Genomic DNA, 19,372 nt, shown 5'->3' with positions numbered 1-19,372 from the left:
TTAAACACATATAAAAATACAACTTTTGAGGCACAATTGGGTTTGCGCATCAAAATGTCTAGAAATCCAATAGCCTCTCTTTGCTGCTGAAGTGATATATGCTCACAAGTAAAAAGTAGATCACTGTGCATAGTTGATGCAAAGAGCGGGGCATGCACACGCTCGCACAGAAATTACTTTCTTTATTAGGAGGATTTTCAAGCGTTTAATCTGCCACTGTTGTCATCTGCATCCATGCCGCACTGTAAAGCTTGACAGGCAAAGCACAAGTAACTAAGAGGCACAGCAGATAAGCCAGAACCCATTTCCACCTGAAACCCTCGTCTGTCAGTATTACGGAAACAATAGGAACTATATTTGTGGTTCCCACCAAACCCAACAGTCATAGAGCAGTTTTTATGGAGACATAGTTAATCCATACGACCAAGAAGCTTCGGAAGAAGAGGCTGATTTTCATCCATGTTTAAGCCGCCAGTTGACTGTATTCTTTCTAACCCGCCAGTGCCTCCCCGGTCTGGTCGGCTAATCAAACCAATGCATTGCATTGATATTTATGTGCGTTCACATGCTCAACTTCAGTTGGTCTTTTCATTTAAGCGACAATAAGCAGTGATTTAACTCCAACAGCTTTTAAATCATGTTGATGGGGCACTGGCTTGTAAGCTGTCATCATGTTATCATGGTGACCCTTTATCACCTATGTTAGTAATTTATAATGGTGGCATTACTGCACACTGAAAATATCAGTTTATTTCAAGACATGAGGTTATAAACCACACCCACATTTGGTTATAGTTTTTAGCACACACAATCTTGGCAAAACGTCTTATTTCTTGGTGTTAAATACCTGGATGTTCAACAGTGGAAGGATAAATTAGATATATGTTAGCATGCGGAATACATACACCTTTGCTAGCATGCACATGCGCTTTATAAAATGAATGTATTGCTTTTTACCACAATATTTCTGCATGCTGATGTGGAAGGGTAGAGAGTGTCTGCCCTCCCACTACCTGTTCTTGGAGCGCGCCCATTTGCGCACCTGCCTGTCGTACGCTGATTACATGTGATGGCACTTAAAGTCAGGCCTGCAGTGGCTCACATCCTCTCTGTCACTCCTGTGCGTTGGTTCCTCTCCTCTTTGGTGGGCGCGTGGGAGTTGCGCTCGTGACGGCATTTGGGGGAGTGGCTGTTGTGCGGCGGTAACCTTATGTAACCACGACTGCGCTTTTGTGGCGCGCATGGACGTCTGGTCAGCTGTGTCAATTAGCTTCTTCTTGAAATATTGCGCTGCTCCTTGTGGCGTCACCACAGCTTGTGCAGGTTGCCGTCAGTTGCCGCTTGGGCCGTCAGCATTTGGTGCTCGGCGTGTTTTTGTGTGCCCTTTCATGCACGTTCTGTTGGAGGGCGGGAGCGCGCCTCCCTTGGGGTCTTGGGACCGGTGCTGCTTCTTTTTGCGTGACCAAGCTGCACCCGCATTTTCTGGGGACCCAAGGCGCATACCCATGAATTTCTCTTGGAGATTAATAAAGTATCTATCCATACAACCAATCGTTGGCCGTGGCCAGCGCGAATCCTCCTACGACTGGATGCCCTCTCACTTCAAATATGTATTAACTTTAAATATTGGTGTTTGATTTATTTATCTTTTTTTTTAATGAATATTAATATACTTTTATATTTCAAGTATTGTCTCTGCCTTGTATAGGGCCCAGGGCCTTTCCTAGGTGGCGTTGTTGGCAACATCAGCTACACTATTACGTGCAGCTCTCTCGTTATGCCACAATAACTATAACTTTTATATTGTAGCATAGGATACAAGTGTAAATGGTCAGGTTTAAAGTGTCGCACACAATCACATGTACAGTTGACGTTGCGCTAGGGTGCTGGGTGGTATTTACGAGCAGAACAGCCCTGATGGACCCAGGACAGGCTAGCCTGGAATGTGTTGCCATTGTAACCCCAAGCCAAATGGAGATATCAAAGACCCCCCTTTCCTTGACTTGAGGGGGCAGGGACGATATATATATATATACACTGTGCAGTATTGTTGTAAGCTTAAAGTTGGCAGACATCTTTGGAAGGAGCCATGAGAAGATGAGATGTCCCTCTTTTCGGGACAATCTTTTTGCTTCAATCAATCACACTCTAAGATAAATCTAAATCGGTTAATCTGAAATTGACAGCCACTTGGTGAGTTTTTGTTTTGACAAAAACATTTCACACTAATGATCGTTAATTAAGCAAAACGTCAAAAGGTGTCTTTTGTGTGGGGGATTTCCTCTCTTTCTGTTTAGTATCGCCAGTGTGTCAAAGTTCCAAAATGTGTTCAACTTTGTCGTGGTTAGCTTGACAATAAGTACATTTAGCACTGTTGATTTCTATTTACAGCACTACAAAAGCAAACTAAGCCATTAAAACCCATTGTCATTGAAGCATTTTTATTTAAAATGCCAAACTTTGTGTTCATTTGTAAAAAAAACAAAAAAAACAATCAAAAAAATGAAATAGATAAAGTAAAAAAAGAAATGTATATTTTTCTGTGGCAAATTAAGCCAACTATTTTAGGATTTGAACACCACAGTGATAAATGTGCCTAAGCTTGAGTTCAACAGTGCAGTTTGAATCATGCTCAAGGTTGTAATATGACACCGTCAACGCCTTTATGTACTGTACTTAAACTGTTTGGTTTGAGCGTGGCAGATGGCTTATTTTTCGCAGCTCTGTGAGGTTTTAGATGAGTGAAATGTTCTCAAATGAGTGCTCATTAACACCCTCCAAGCACCTTTGTACAGCACTTGAATGCAGCCTAATGGATCTTGCTTGATGACGTCAAAGCCGCACAAGGGCGACAACTTGCTTGCACGTGCGATGCGTCTATTTTTGAGACATGTTGTGAAGAAGACACAAAAAGAGCGCAGACTTGGGGAGGGGTTACAGTCAGTGCACCTTGGCCTGCTGGTGGCATTGAATCAAGTCAGATGGCTGGCATCCGCTTGGAAACAAAACAACACGCACAAACCCTGACAAGACATCCCAGAGGAACGCCATCATTCACTTTATGATGCAGTGCTGCTTGCACACCAGAGTCAGGCTCAACAGACAGACAGCCAACAAGGAAATGTTGCATACATGCAGCAGCTTGAGACAACTGAATGCCAGCAGATCAGAAATGGCTTTGTTCTCACCTTCAGACTGGAATTGAGTTAACAATAGCTGCTCCTGGTTGGCATGCTTTGCAACAACTTATAATGCCATCTGCAGTCGTACATGTTTTTAAGGTTTGGCCTGATTACAAAGTCACTATCTGACAACACAATGCAATATAATGACTCAGCAGCCATTTGTTATACATCCTGCTGCCAAAAATAAAATGGATTACTCAATTGTCATCAAAACTTGTGTGGCAAATGAGTATAATATTCCAGGATGAATGCTTCTGCCTCACTTTGTGAATAGAATGAGTCATGAGCCTTGAGGAAGATTCTTCAAATTTGTAGAGCTCAAAGAAGAACTGATGTGAGCAGTCGCAAGGCCAATTCTCACATTTTTTCTTGAGAAGCAACAATGCGATGACGGCTTATTGCTAAATGTAGACTGCTTCTCTGCAGCTACCCACAACAAACTTAAATATTTATTTACATACTGTAGTACCTCAGCTGTAAGCTAACGACACCTCACGTCTCATCAAAAATATTCTGATGTCTGCACTGCACATACTTTCTTTTGAGGCTGTGACCCACTGATGGTCAGAAATGGTAAAGAAATAGAATAGGACAATTTAAAAGCTCCGACACTTATATTTGTCTATATATATGAACCAAAACAAATCAGGATGTGATTGGCAAGTGGACCAAATGCAGACAATGCATTTGCAAAGGCAGAAGGAACTAACGGATCCTTGAAGGTGCATTCACACTTGTCAAGTTAAAATGCAACTCGAGTCTGTTTTGCTCTGCTAGTACAATGCGTTTTTTTTAAAAGTGTGAACGCAGTCCACCGAACCCAGGATCCGACAAGTGGACTGTAATGCTGAGTGAGGCAAGTGTGAACACCAACCGCACCAGCACACCCAAACACCACATATGTCACTAATTGCAACCAAAACCAGGCGCTGGTTACCCAACATGACCCAACCCAACATAAAGCCGAGTAAAAATCACCCAAAAATAACAACAAAAAGGGTTGTGTTACTCGTTACAGTTCAGTGAAGTTGCAGCACATCTGTGTCTATATGTAAAATGGAGGAACTCCAGGAACCTTTTTGACGTCTTTAAATAATCTATATCCTCTTTCTTACACCTCAGCTGGTAAAAAGTCCCCCATAGAAAAACCTCAGACGAGTGTATGTAACCCAGAAGGTATTGTCTTATTCTGGATGTGTGAGTTTAATGGCACAACATACACAGTGCAATCCATGCAAATGCTTTACTGAGCATGATTTGGTCCGCTGACCAAAATACACGGGTGAACGCTAACTATCTGTCTATCTAGCTATGTTTACGTCATGTTCAGACCAGACTGCAAGTGTGAACGCACCCCTAAATTTTATAGTAATGGGAATGGTAATGGTTTAATTTATTTCAACATGCATACAAGTTGCACTGGAATACATCCATCCATTGATCCGTTTTCTATGCCGCTCATCCTATTGGACTACATCACATATTACATTTCACAGTTCCACAAGGAGTGGGAAGAAGCAAAGCTTATTTAATCCTACCCCCCATCCGTTTTACATCATTTGCAATACATTTGTTCACTTCCTGTATTCCAAATACGCTCTCTTGTAGTTGAATACATCGAAAATTGATGAAATAATGTGATAAATAGTAGAATCTTTTTTTAAGTTTAAAATTTATGAACAAAATGAACAAAAAAAAGAGTAAGTAATAAGTGTGGTAGTGATTAGCCATAGCATTGACAAATGAAATAGAACTGACATGTACTCACAAAAGAATAGAGAGTAGTAAAGTGACAAGAAGGAAGAGTTAGTAGAGAGTGTAGTAGTGTTTAGACATGGCATGGTGTGTGCACAGTGTTTCAAGACTCTTCGTCTGTATTTTGCAAACATCAACTGCTTGTATTAGTGCATCTTAGAGCATTGTTTGAGTTCCTTGCCCGCTCCGTTCCATCATTTGATTCCACATACTGAAATGCTGAAGGTTTTTAGCGTTGTTCTCGCATATCAATGCTTTAAGTTGAATTTTTCCTTCCAGTAATATTTCTCCTCTTTTGTTGAGAAGAAATGTATGACATTTTTAGGTCGCAGATTACTGTTTGCTTTGTGCATAATATTAGCTGTTTGGAAAATCAACTAGATCATCAAATTTGAATAATTGTGATTTCAGAAATAGAAGATTGTATGTTCCCTATACGCTGTCACAGGTGGCGAAGCGCTGGTAATAGGATCCCAATATGCAGAGACACAAGAGTCCGTGTAACAAAAATTTATTACGGAATCAACACTGGGTGGAACAAAACAAGAATGATGACAAGGCAAAAGTTCAACACAAAAATGCTGAATGAAAAAGTACATAACAAAAAGGGAACTACACGGAAAAATAGCAGGGGTAAGACCTGTGTAAAGAAACAAAAAACAAAACTGCTGCTGAAAATCAAGCAATACTGACACGAAGCATGAAAAACTACTGAAAGAAAGATTACTGCCTGCCCTCTTCTCCTCAAAAAAGGGTGCTATAAAAACTCTCTCTCTGTTGTTAATATCCATCCTTGTATCCATATCGTGTTAATATCCATCCTCTATACCGCTTCTCCTCATTAGAGCATGCTGGAGCCTATCCCAGCTGACTTCGGGCGACAGGCGGGGTACAGTGGACTGGTCGCCAGCCAATCGCAGGGCACATATAGACAAACAGCCATTCACACTCACATTCATACCTATGGACAATTTAGAGTCGCCAATTAACCTAACATGCAAACTCCACACAGAAATGCCCAAGGGAGAATCGAACCGAGGTCTTCCCGATCTCCAGTTGTTACTGTGTTGGCCAACATGCTAACCACTGGACCACCGTGCGGCCCGTGTTAATACTGTATCAAATTAACAAAATTTCCCTTTAACGGCGCTATTTTTTTTTTAACGCGCAATTAACTTGCGGATGTCCTGTCTGACCCTCAGCCCACACCGTAGTTTGAGGAAACACAGCGGTGTGGCAGTTAATGTGGAGCCACATGCGGGAACAAATATTGAGCAGAAATGGACGAAGAAAAGGATATTTTGAACAGTAAGTTTAGCTTCAAAGCCCTGGCAGATGGCTCTCTCGACCACACCAAAGTTATTCGTATCTGCTGTCGCAGTGAGCTGAGGTGTCACGGAGTGCGTTGCCTCTCAAATGGCAGGGAGAAGAGAGAAGTTACTGTTGCACTCCAGGTATTTTTTTCATTGTCATTTATACAGTGGTATCTTGGCATATGAGTGTCCCAACTAAGTGTTTTTTTAGATGCAAGCTGCCTCTCAGCTGATTTTTTTAGGGTTGGATATTTTTTCTCACTTAATAATGAAAAAATTAATTTAAAAACTGGACTTTGTGTTCCGTTGTGTTGTCACTGACTAATACTTAAATTTGTCTGATGATCTGAAACATTTAAGTGTGACAAACATGCAAAAAAATAGGAAATCAGGAAGGGGCCAAACACTTTTTCACACATTTAAATACGTGTAAAATGAACTGCAGATTGGAGTACAGTAGATTATTTTTATGTTCACGTGAAAAGAACAACAGTTCCCATGTCGCTTACACTGCCGAACCAGGAAGTTAATAAGTCCGAAGTAGCCCGAAATAGACGCGAGTATCACATGTTTTGATGGAAGTCATATACAGTGATCGTGTTTTGAGCTGCATATGACTTGACTTTTAAGCAAACTTAAGTAAGTTTGATCAAATGCAGACTTACTACACTTTCTGCTTGGACGTTACACCGCCACAGCTGTTGAACTCAGATAAAAAAAAGCACCTGCCGAGTGACAAGTGGAGCTGGGAAAACCGAGGGAGGATGGACTACAAGGTGTATAGTGCGCATAGAACACTTAACGTGCGCTTCCAATCCTCCCTGCACTTCCATGTTACGTGTATTATCATTTATAGTAGCGATGCCAAAGTTCACAGTCTGATTGACTTCTGGCTGCCCTATTCTTACGAGACTGCTTTTCTCTAAACGAGAAATATCATGACGTTTTCATCTCTCAAGATTTCATCACACGGGATCTCGTGGCACCCCACCTGTCAACCCTCCCGTTTTACCCTGGATACACCTACACCTACACTTCTCACCCATCGCCATCCTGTTTAGTTTCCCATACAGTCCTCTCCAGTACAGCAATCTGCGTGGATGATTGGCAGTGGGCGGTCGGATCTTTCCACACCCACTGCCTTATTATACAAAAAGTTACCCTTATTTCCAAATGCAAATATTGACAGGGATGACCAGGAGCTCTCAATAAATAAACAAGACAGCTGCTTGAAGACAAGGGCATGCAAACAATTGATTGACCAACACAAAAGGAGCAGGGTGAGCCTTGTATTGCTGAAGACATTTGTCAAATGGAAACTCATCTAGATTACCCAAAGAGTGAAACTGAACACAAAATGTAACAAAAAAAATCCACACAGAATGGAATGTTGTAAGCAACACAATAAAAAATACAATATTTACCATAGTGACAGTGATATCATTTTTGCATTAAGTGATGCGTAAGCAGCTTTTTTGGTTTTATTTATCAACCCTTTGTACTTTTGTGTATTTCTGTTAATAGTCATGTGAAACTGCAAAGGTGAATATGTGATTCCTTGAAAAAGAAATTATAGCCTTTCCCATTTACAAGACGTAAATAATATAAAAATATTTAATTATGTTACAGATTAGGATATTTATAATCTTTTTAAATATCCTTAATTAACTTTTAAACTGTAGAACAGGAATATGTTAAAATGTAAAAGCAATGAATCTGAAGTAACTTGACGAAACATAAAGGCAAAGAGATGCTGCCCGAGGCAGGATGTGAAAGACCTTGGTAGTAAAACAAAACAGACAAGAAATAAACCTTTTAATCATTTAAAAGCACTTACACGTCTGCCACTCTTCAATTTCCCTGCAGTTGAGTTTGAACATCAACATGTTGCAACTTTTGAGCCTCGAATTGTCATCTAAAGTTGATATTTAACACAACTGTAATCTGCTCTTTATCCTATTAAGCTACCGTGGCTTTGTGAAAATGAAAAAGGACACTGAGTGCCATCTCAGCTGGAGGACCAGACCATCTTGTGCTTGTACGCTTTTTAAAACCAGCTAAATCTTGCATCATGTTAAAATCACAAGAGTGAATTCACAAACAGATGGAGTGTAACTTGACGGGTGAGGTGAATGCACCTCTTTAAGTATTGCAGCGAAGGAAACCAACATTAGTGAGTCATACCCAAGAGGTTGGGTTGAATTCCACAACTATGTGGAATCATACGTCAAGCAGTCTACATTATTCAATGGCATAAAAGTATTTATACCTTCATTTTCATCATTCCCTCTCTCTGATCCCCTCATAGATCCCTCAGGTGAGCTATGCCTCCACAGCTCCGGAGCTCAGCGACAACACGCGTTATGACTTCTTCTCTCGAGTGGTGCCACCCGACACCTACCAGGCCCAGGCCATGGTGGACATCGTCAAAGCCATGCGCTGGAACTATGTGTCCACTGTAGCCTCCGAAGGAAACTACGGCGAAAGTGGCGTGGACGCATTCATTCAAAAGTCTCGTGAGGATGGTAAGCCTTTTTTTTTTCATAACCCCAAAACATTTTAAGCAACATTCACAAATGAAATAAGCTCTCAAAAAGTTACAAACATTGAGCGACTTGGGAAATTCTATCCACAACTGTCAACACGGTTATAATGCTTTACATACTAATGTCATTGGCTGTATTGGCGCTACACCTAGCTCACATGATACAGTTACAGTTGTGTAGAATAACTAAATCCATCTGTGAGCTAAAAGAGACCAATGCAAATTACAGCAACAGACACTGTTAGATGATATTGCAGCCTTGCCATTTAGGGAAGTGATTCTTCATCAATTCTGCATCAACAAACCGGACACCCTGATGGTGTGTTGCACAAGTCAGTCTAGAAAAGCACGATTAAAATTGCTTGTTAAAGGTCAGGCCCTCAACAAAGACATGTTGATGACTGCTGCTACGACAACATCCGCACTAATAGTTTTGCTTTGTTTACAAGCATGGCAGTTGCTTCTTGTCATTCATGTCGCCTTGTACATTGGAGCCGAAAAAATCCAACACGTGACGCCGGATGATCAAGTTGTTCTAATTTGATTGTTCCCATTGGACGTAATGTAAAAGTCAATTTACTTGTTTCGATTTTTCAGATGGATGAGGAATCAGGAAGGTGTAGATCATAACTGTCACCTAAAATGTTTTATAGGTACAGCTGGAATTAATGAGTGTGAGGGTATAATGTGTATGTAATTGATGATATTTCAGTACAGTGTTCCCTCGTTTATCGCGGGGGATTGGTTCCCAAAATAGCTCACGATCAGTGAAATCTGCAAAGTAGCCAACAATATTTTTGTACAATTATTATACATGTTTTAAGGCTGTAAAACCTCTCACCATACACTTTATACACTTTTCTCAGACAGGCATGAACATTTGATCACATTTCTCTTGTTTAAACACTCTCAAGGTTAAAATTTCTTTTGAATTTAAATGATCAACTTACGGGATTGGACGCAAGAAGTGACTCATCCATATTTAATTCCTCTGATCGTGGCTTGTCTTGGTGCCGTTAGGCTGTAGCGATTTTGTATCCTTGTTAAAACGTATTCCTCCTCGTCATCCTCCATGAACCGAAGATTCATTTACAGTATTTCAGGCGCCCTACAGCCATGTGACTTCTGCCTACATTCAGCATGTATGATTGCTAGCAGCTGGCAATCATACAACAGGAAACAGGCAGTCCGGCAGAAGGAGATTGATTGACAATGGTCTACAGCCAATCAGAAAGCAGAACACAATGGGTGGGTTCTCCCTTAGCCAATCAGGAATGTTGTGGCTCAATACATACTGAGATGAACTGGACAGTCTTGAACTGTCACATGCGTATACATAATACATAGTATATAACACCCTCTACTGGTAGCAGTAGTAAATACAATAACAGACACATGCAACAGAGCACCGATAGATTGCTCTAATACACCACAAGGATGCAGAACACAATGTGCGTTCATACACTGTTAAAAAAAACATGCAAAATTGCACTTAGAACAATTTCGTGAAAGAGCAAGTTTGTGAAAGGTGAACAGCGATGTAGCAAGGGAACACTGTACAGTGGAACCTCGGTTTTCATTTGCCCAGGTTTTTGGATGATTCGATTTTTGAAGAAAATTATTGCTAAAAATGATTGGTTTTTGTACACTGTTTTGGTTGTCATACGGCCTAACAGCACGCCAAACAAACCAAATGAAGCATGGATAGTGGTACACGAGAACGAAATTGAGTCCAAGAGAAAGAGAGAAATTAATTTAATTAACTTTAAGAAAAATACAATGAAAAAATATGACCGAACAAATAAACTTCTTTATTTATCCATGTCACAAAACAATGCAGGTGTGTTTTAAAATGTTTATTATCCCACAAATTGACACTAAACAATATTATTGTCAACATTTTTTTGAGACCAAACCACTGTTATGATAATATAATTAATCATAATGTTAAATTATATAAATATTAAATAAATATTTGTATATATATTTCAATATTTGACAATATTTCCTGAATATGTCATCTTTCATTCTGTAAACTTGTGGATTTGGCGTTTGCGACGTGTATTTTCTAGCAGGCAATTCGTACTGTCTGTCAAATGCAGGCTTTTCAATAGGGTTGTCAGCATTAATGGTCCCAGCTTGTAGCTGAACAATGCCAGCTCATTGTTTTTTTTCTTATCTACTTGTCTGTGTCTATTTACGTCAGGGCTGTCCAGCTGTCCTTTGATATTTATACTACTCACAAGAAGTTAGGGATACATCAGATACATTTCAAGATGAACCTAAAATGTACTACTGCGTAAACTTTACTGGTGAACTTAATTTGAGCTATTTTGAATGCACATGTCCGACATGTTCAACGCTTAACGCACTTAAAGCACAACCTTTTGTGAGTATTATGGGTGTGGGTGGTTTATTGGTTCGTAAAACGCATGCAGAATAATGAACAACTCTGTATGTGCCTCATTCGTTCCACTCTTTCCTCTTTGTTAAGCAAAGAGCCACAAAGCCAAAGAAAAAGCAAGTGAGGTCACACAAGATAGCTAACATCCGTGACATCATAGTGGGTTGAACTCAAAGTTTTCTTTGACGTCTCAGGCATATTTTTCCAAACAATTTTGGAGGAACTCCAAATTGTACGCCTTTCGGAGGTTCCACTGTGCAAGGTCAACCGAGGTCATCAATGTAGCCATCGATGTAGAAGTTAAACAATCTTGGATGGCTGACCATCTCCAGTTCTAGTCATTCTTTGCAAGAGATTTGTTTGAAGTTACGTCAGACTCAGCACGACAGTATGTTGCATCGCTGAGGTTGACATGTTGCACTAGCTTGTCCACTGCTTTATGAACACATCAATGTCATGTGGGGTTCTCCATATACAGCAAGAAAGGTTGATGGTAAATCATGTAGAAAAACACAATGTTTGTGTGCTATCTACAAGGGAAATTATTTGACCACATCACAGAAACCACACAAAGAAATGTAATTGTGCTCCAAACAAATCTTTCATAATAGTAGAATTTAGTCTTATAGATATTTCTTGTGACACAGCCCCTTTCTAACATTGGCAACGTGGCAATGTAAGTATTTCCAAAGATTTCAAGCAAATGTGGGAACACTGTGACAGCCAGTGTCTCACAGGAGGTTTCCGAACATTATTTCATGTTTCTGGGAACTGAACTCGTGTCTCCGCTTACATAACCTTGTCTATTATCCAGCCTTGTACACAACAGTACTTAACAGGGGTTATTTTTAAATTGCCAGGCTTTCATATGCTTCTGTAGCAGAAAACAAGCCTCTTAGATACCAACTTGGAGGTAAAAGAACGTTGGGTGGATGATTGATTATTATTTATTTATTGTCAATTTTTTTGCAGCAACACATCACAGGATTACAACGTTTAAAAACAAAATGGTCAGTATGTTCTGATTAGACGGTCTATAATATTGGTGGACCAGCCAGGACATGTTTTAGCACGATCTTTGGTGCTACTGTTCAGAGGGGCGTGCAGTTATGTGTCCAAACGCTATTGCCCATAAGCCGTGGTGGCCATATTTTGAATAGCGAAAACCAGGACACTCAGCCCGACAATGAGGTACTCAAATGATACTCGAAGTTAACTCAAAGATGCCGTATAATTTCAATACATTTAAAGTGTGCCTCCTATATATGGAGAGAAAATTGTTATGTTTGAAGAAAATTCAAAAACTGGCATGAAAATGATTCCAAAACAGAAACCTGAGGTTTTAATATTTTCGAGAAAAACATGCCCTCAAAAGAATTTATGGATTTGAACCGTTGCTGTGCATGACATCCGCAATTTTAGAAGACGTCTGTAACTCTGTGCATGCATAGCTTTTTCTTTGGCCTTTTGGCCACACAGATGAAAAAAGCTGTGCTCTAATGCTGGTCAATTTAATGAAAAACTATGAAAACCAGGATACTCATCAATTAAAAAAAAAAAAAAGAAAAAAGAAACAGGACGGCCAGGCCAGGAAGTGAAAACAGGACATGTCCTGGAAAAGCATTACATGACCTAGAAAAACAGGACATGTCCTGGAAAAAACATGACGTTGGTCACCGTACATAAGACCAGGTTTATTTTAAAGGTGGTCACACACTCGAGCGGACTCTGAGTGGAGCAGACTCTGAAACTTTGAATGTCCGCAGTCATCAGAGCTTCCATAGTCGAGCACAGTGCTGCATTGTAGTTTCCTGTGAAATATGTGTGAAACCCTACATTCCCCACAATCCACCTAGCACCTTTACTTCTGCCCTATGGGAGTCACCGCTCACCAGTCAACCCTGCGCTGAGGACGGCTCGGCAGCAAAAATTCAGTTTGGTGTCACAATTAAAATAGTCGATGTGTAAAATACACACCAGGCGGTGTTTAGTGTGACACCAGAGTGTGGAATTTGAGAGGTAATAAAATTTTAGCTTTGCGCACATGGAGCTTGCAGATGACCATACGTTCGGCCAAGTACTGTATGTTTGGCCTGGCTATTTTGCCCTTGCATGACTTATACTGAAATATTCCATCTTTTACACTAAGAGTCATTTTCAAAAGGCTGTATTTTCATTTGGACCCTCCCATTGCAACATCAGTGAAAACATCCCATGGGACTGAGGCTCCAGTGTCATTAAGGAAGATGAGATAAAACACTTTTCCTATTTGATGCCTCGCCCTTGTCATCCCGCCTTGTTCTCTATGCACAAGTTCATGTTCCTCAGTGGATCCTTGTCTCTATGAGCTCGTCTTTGAAATGCCGTCGCATATCCGGCGTCCTCAGAGAGCACACGGACGTGCGCAGTAATAGCAACTGACGTGTCACTTTACTCTCACCTCATGAAAACGAGTGTCATACTTTCCGTGGATTCTGCTCAGCCTCTGATGTCCCTTAAGTCAGACTCATTTATCTGAAATTGGCAGGGTTTCCGCTACACGTAATTCATTGTGGCGCACTGCCATGACAAAATGAAAGCCACCCCACCTTAAAAATTACATTTTTTTTTTTTTACTTCAAAACAATGTTAAGTAATATATTGTATGTATGCTATATAAATACATATATAACTTGTTGTTTACGTACATATTGACCATAATGAGTTAGAAAACAATTTAAAATATTAGAAAAAAGTTTCACTGCACTTTATTTTGGTAAACACACACCAGAATCGCCGGTCTTATCACAGGCTAAGCCCATCAATGCCAGCGTGCGTGATCCCTCACGTTTCAATCTCATTGGACTTTCTGCCATGTTTGTTTACACATTTTGCTTGGCTCTCACTGCCTCTCTGCCTGCAGCTAGCTAGCTCATTTTTGTCCCACGCGTGAGCTACAAGTGGCTATCACGTTCACGGGGTACATGCTAATTTACTTTTTTAAAGTGTCACTTAATAATCTTGCTCTATTGTTATCATTATAATAGCTATGACTTGTCTTCAAAACACGAGTTGTGTGTCTATGTTGTTCAACATAAACACGTAGTGTGTCCAGCTTTAAGATAGTGACGTTATCACAGAGGTCTACAACAGGTAGCTCGTATGCTAGCAGTAACTCACCAGCTGATGTTGAGTAGCTCTCCAAAGAGTATTTGCTTCACCTCTTAGTATGCAACAGTATAGTATACAACAGCAAGGATGGAAGGCCAAGGTCTATCCAGCTGAAGCAGGATGCAGAGGTTTTGTGGCTTTCTCTACCGTCAAGCTTATGAAAGACTTTGGCATTCATGGACAGGCTCTGCGACAGACAATAAGATCAGTCTCTGAAGTGGCCAAAAGAAGCAGCCAGTGGCTATGGATCAAGCGCAAGGACCCTTGCTAGGGCTCAAAGCAGAGGGTGGCACACACCTGGGACGCCAGATGTTGCCGATGAGCTCTCTGGAGGCCTAGCTCTAAATTGTCCATAGGTATGAATGTGAGAGTGAATGGTTGTTTGTCTATATGTGCCCTGTGATTGGCTGGCGACCAGTCCAGGGTGTACCCCGCCTCTCGCCAGAAGTCAGCTGGGATAGGCTCCAGCATACCTGCGACCCTAGTGAGGATAAGCAGCATAGAAGATGGATGGGAACACAGGACAGAGTTATATAACAAAAATAATTAAATTGTTATTAACAAAAATAACAAAATTAACAAAATGATTAACATTTTATTTTATTATTTTGTGTTATTTTAAACAAAAAAATATATATTATTGAACAATTCATTTCCCGTGTATTCGTATTACTCTAAAACAGACATCAAATAAAATTGAGGTTTGTTTCAAATAGTAAAAACAAATTTAATTTTGTTCTCGACACGTACTATTTGACTACCGTAATTTCCAGTGTATAAGCTGCAACTTTTTTCTTAAACTTTGAACTCTGCGGTTTATAGAGCAGTGCAGCTAATTTATGGCTATGTTCCAATCTCGTGACATCTCTTTACTTCAGAACTGCTAATAATCGTTTAAATGCCGTGCCGCTCGCGAGTCACTGAGGAAATGGTAGCTCTTTCTTTGGCAGAAGCCAATGATGAGCTCTAAGTGAACTCATGACAAGCTTGTCAACCCACTGGAAATTGCAGTCATTGCTGCCGGGGCGCTGCAATGCTGCAGGGATCCTAGAGCCCAGAGGGAGGCTGACATCATTGCAGCACCCCGACAAATGCTTTGCTGGGATGAAATGCATTATAAGATGAAGATAAAATAGAGGTTGTTTTTTTGTTTTAAACTTGTATTGGTACTTGCCTTGTATATTTCTTACCTAGCTTTTGAGTGTTAAGCCGCTGTGGGATGATTTCTGCGTTCTTTATAAGATGACACCGTGAGTCAGACTGTTATATTGAGTAATGACCTCCTGCGATTTCCAATGTGTTGACATGTTGGTTGTGACTTTCCTATAGCTCATGATTGGCTCCTGTCAAATAAAGAGCTACCTGGTTCTTATGGACTTGTGCGCACCACAATATGCCATTTTATGACGTGGACATGCACAGCTTGTAGTCCGGTGCGGCTTATATATGTACCAATCTGTTTTTTTCTCTAAATTTAGTGGGCCCATCTTAAACACCGGTGCGTCTTATACACTGGAAATTACGGTAAATAGGTCAGGTAAGAAAAGGAGGCTTGACATTTTAGACTCCCAGTTTAAGTGCTCTCAGCAACTTTGTCAATAAATTAACAGTTTGGCAATGTTCTCAGTTCATGTTCTGCCGGTTGTTGTTGTTAAATAAATAAGTTCATGAATAAATAAGTCATAAAAAGTATTTGTCATACTAAAAAAAAATGTAAACACATCAGCGGCATGACACAGCGGTGGCAGTCTGCCCTCCTATGCAGCCCACCACCACAGCTTCAAAAAATCCCAGGGGAAACCCTGATTTGCCTAAAATGTCATGATTGCCTTTACGTCTCTGTGTGTACGCTCTTTCCCTGACGTTATTTCAACATCTACAATGCAGAAGCAGTCCTATCATTCTTGCAATAAATGTGCATTTTTATCTTAAATGGCAGTTGAGGTTAAGGAGGAGGGCAAGAACAGTGCATGCCGTCAGACGACTGACGGGGACATTATGCAAATGTTCAAAGTGAGGCAGCTTATTGTACCTTTTGTCGTGAGGAAAATGTCAAAATGAATCATGGAAAAATATATTCACCATGGGTGTTGTCTAAAAAAGGGGATTTACGTATTTTTTGGTGTGGGCACAACAAGCTGGATTTTGATTATTAGGAGAATGCACATCAGACAGCTTCCTCCCGCATCAGCTGCTACTTTTGGGACTGAATTTACTTTGATTTTTTTCTCACATATTTTCAATGTAGTTCCCCAGAACGAGGAGCACACTTTATTCTTTCAAACAACCAGTGAGCTGTAAAAGGCACTGGCGAAAACAGTTCAATTCCAGGTCATTATTTAGTTATTTATCATGTTCTCATTCTCTCGCTTCATTGTAGTCTGTGATTGTTAAACATGCTGCTTTAGGAAAGGATGACAGCAATGTTTTGATCTTCTGGAGGAGCCAGCTTGAGTGCTTCAAAAACATTTGTTTAATTCATGAATTATTTCAGTTGTATTTCCTCTCTTAGTCCATGTTTTGTCAGTGCAAGTTATTTCAATTTCAAATCAGAATTATTGGAAGTACTTATTTAAACGTACCATCTAATATTTTGTTTGCATTAAAATAAGTACAGTGGAACCTCAGTTTTTATTATTAAATTGTTCCACGGGTCTGTCTAGCACCAAATCGTAGGAAAACTGAAACAATTTTTCCCACGGGAAACAAAGTAAACCCAATTAATCCGTTGTAGACACCCAAAAATGTTAGTACAAAACACTTTTAATAGAGAACAATAAATAATTTTACATACAGAAAACAATTTGAAATGCATAGAAGTGACGAATGAAAGAGATAATTAAACATTTAAATCCCCTTTACGTTAAATTCTTGTTGGCAATGGTGGCGATGAGGCAGTGGAGAGGGATGAGGGGAGTAGTGAACCACACGGATGACAGCTTTGTGCTTTGCTATGAGCTATTTCTTGAATTCAATCGTGTTTCTCACCTTCTTCATCAAAGTGCTGGAACTTGCAACTCAAAAAAGCAGAGACTTGTGGTGTAACTCTGTTAATTAGCAAATAACTACGGAGTCCACCGGTGATGACATCATAGAGGGGTGACGGATGGGAGTTGAGGCTAGCTAACAGACAAGTTTTGTCATAAAAACACATAATGAACATAGTTGGACATAAGCAGTGTTTTAATATGACAAGACACCAGGGTCTGCGGAATGATACGTGGCCAAACGGACTAGCTTGTGTAACGTTCTCATTTGAGTTTCCCATATGAATGAGCCTTACAGGATACCCTAGTATTGTGTAAACTAAGTACCATGAAATTTGGTGTTGGGTGTGTAATCCAAGATGGCGGAATAAACAAGCAATGCTGGGAGTAGTCCATCCACGCCTTTACTAATGCCAATAAGATTCAGCATGCCAAAGGGTAAAATACAGCAGTCTGTTACGAGTGATATTAATATAACTGAGACAGCGTGTGAGAACCGAGGCAACATTTTGGCAAAAATTGTCGTTAATAACCAAATCATACAAAAATGAGAGCGTTTGGAAACCAAAATTCCACCGTACTTTACATTGCAGAAAGTTTGCCAAGTAAAAGAATATTTTAAATAATTGCAGGTTGGACTTGCAACTGCCCAATTTAGTACGCTATGAGGTCCAGGAGCATTTACAGAAAAAAACTGACATGTTAACAACTGAACAAAAGAGAATTCACCTTAGAATAATTGACTTACTTTATTGTGGAGATACTCTGTGTCTAGTGAGGATGCTCTGTCCTCTACAGGAGACTTCCTGAGGCTTGCCGGAGGCACAATTCAAAGTGAACAAAAAGTCTTTTGTTATTTAGACCTTGCACTGGGAAGGTGCCCGCACATGAACCTTGGGTTACATTATCAAGAAGAGCATGGATAACAGTATTTTTGTTACCAAAAAAAACCCCAACAACCTCAGGAAAATATGTTTATACAGTATTAGTTTCTTTTATTGGTCTTTTCAACAACTGGAATATTATAAGCCCTCAGTAATATCAATTTGAACACAGGTACAGTATTTATCATTACTGTATTTGGTTATTAGTAACATGTGAAGCTCCAACCATTTCTTATTTGCTGCTAGTGTAACTAAGAAACTTAAATCCAAACTATAGTCTATCTAGTAGCGGACATTGGGAGTGCTGGGAGAGGAACAAAGTGACAAAATCACAGTAATTATGCTCTTGCTGCAATGCAGCAATGAAAGGCATTAGTATAATATCAGTAATCTTGCATTGCAATGCACTTTAACCTCAGCAGTGTTTAAACAAAAGACTATTGACAAATAATGAACGGTTCACAGTACAATTCCAGAGACATTTTTTTCTCTGAGAACGTTAACTATAACCATGACACCCACAGTGTATCCTATATGGTAATGGTTTAATTTATTTAGAACATACTTAACAAAGTTACACACGGTTCGAATTTTGCAGCTCAGCTCTATCGCGTTTTTTCAAAACTATATTAATTTGTTAATATAATTAAGAATTACTAAACCATGCATTTTTTTGCCTTAATTAAGTATTTTCAAGCATAAAAATGGCTAAATGGCCATCACACACACAAAGCTGAAACATAACGCTGAACCCTTGACCTCACTTTCTGTCCGCCTCTCTTTCAGGTCCCAGAGGGAACACATTTATAGTAACACATAAGAGCACAAGTCTTATTTATGTCTTAAATGGCTTATTTACTCTTATTTTGTCTACTACAGTATATAGGGTGTATACGAGTGTAAAGGTGACAAAAAAGGGTGTTATTATATGTCTATAGAGCTGTAATTAGGGATGTCTGATATATATATATATATATATAGTGGTTTTAATGAGCATTTTTAATGCAATAAAATAAGAATATAAAATAAGAACATGAAAATGATCTATCAAAATAGTTAGCAGCAAATTCATGTATTTTAAACGATACCCCTTTAAGTAAAAATAAATTACATCTTTCCAAAAATAACATAAATCAAGGCACAAGAAAC

The 19,372-nt window shown here is 39.7% G+C and overlaps 1 protein-coding gene across 2 annotated transcripts in view; it reads left to right on the top strand.

Moving 5' to 3' along the window:
* Nucleotides 1-19,372, top strand: part of LOC129182909 (metabotropic glutamate receptor 4-like) — a 191,520-nt gene that overhangs the window by 124,437 nt on the left and 47,711 nt on the right. For both annotated transcript variants that reach the window (XM_054779575.1, XM_054779566.1), the window contains exon 3: nt 8,562-8,778. In XM_054779575.1, coding sequence (XP_054635550.1) covers nt 8,562-8,778 — 217 coding nt within the window. The remainder of the gene's footprint in view (nt 1-8,561; nt 8,779-19,372) is intronic.

Source organism: Dunckerocampus dactyliophorus, chromosome 1, assembly GCF_027744805.1.
Source record: "Dunckerocampus dactyliophorus isolate RoL2022-P2 chromosome 1, RoL_Ddac_1.1, whole genome shotgun sequence".
Classification (NCBI taxonomy): domain Eukaryota; kingdom Metazoa; phylum Chordata; class Actinopteri; order Syngnathiformes; family Syngnathidae; genus Dunckerocampus; species Dunckerocampus dactyliophorus.
Note: the sequence above shows the minus strand (reverse complement) of the source record. Positions and strands in the feature narration are given on the sequence as shown.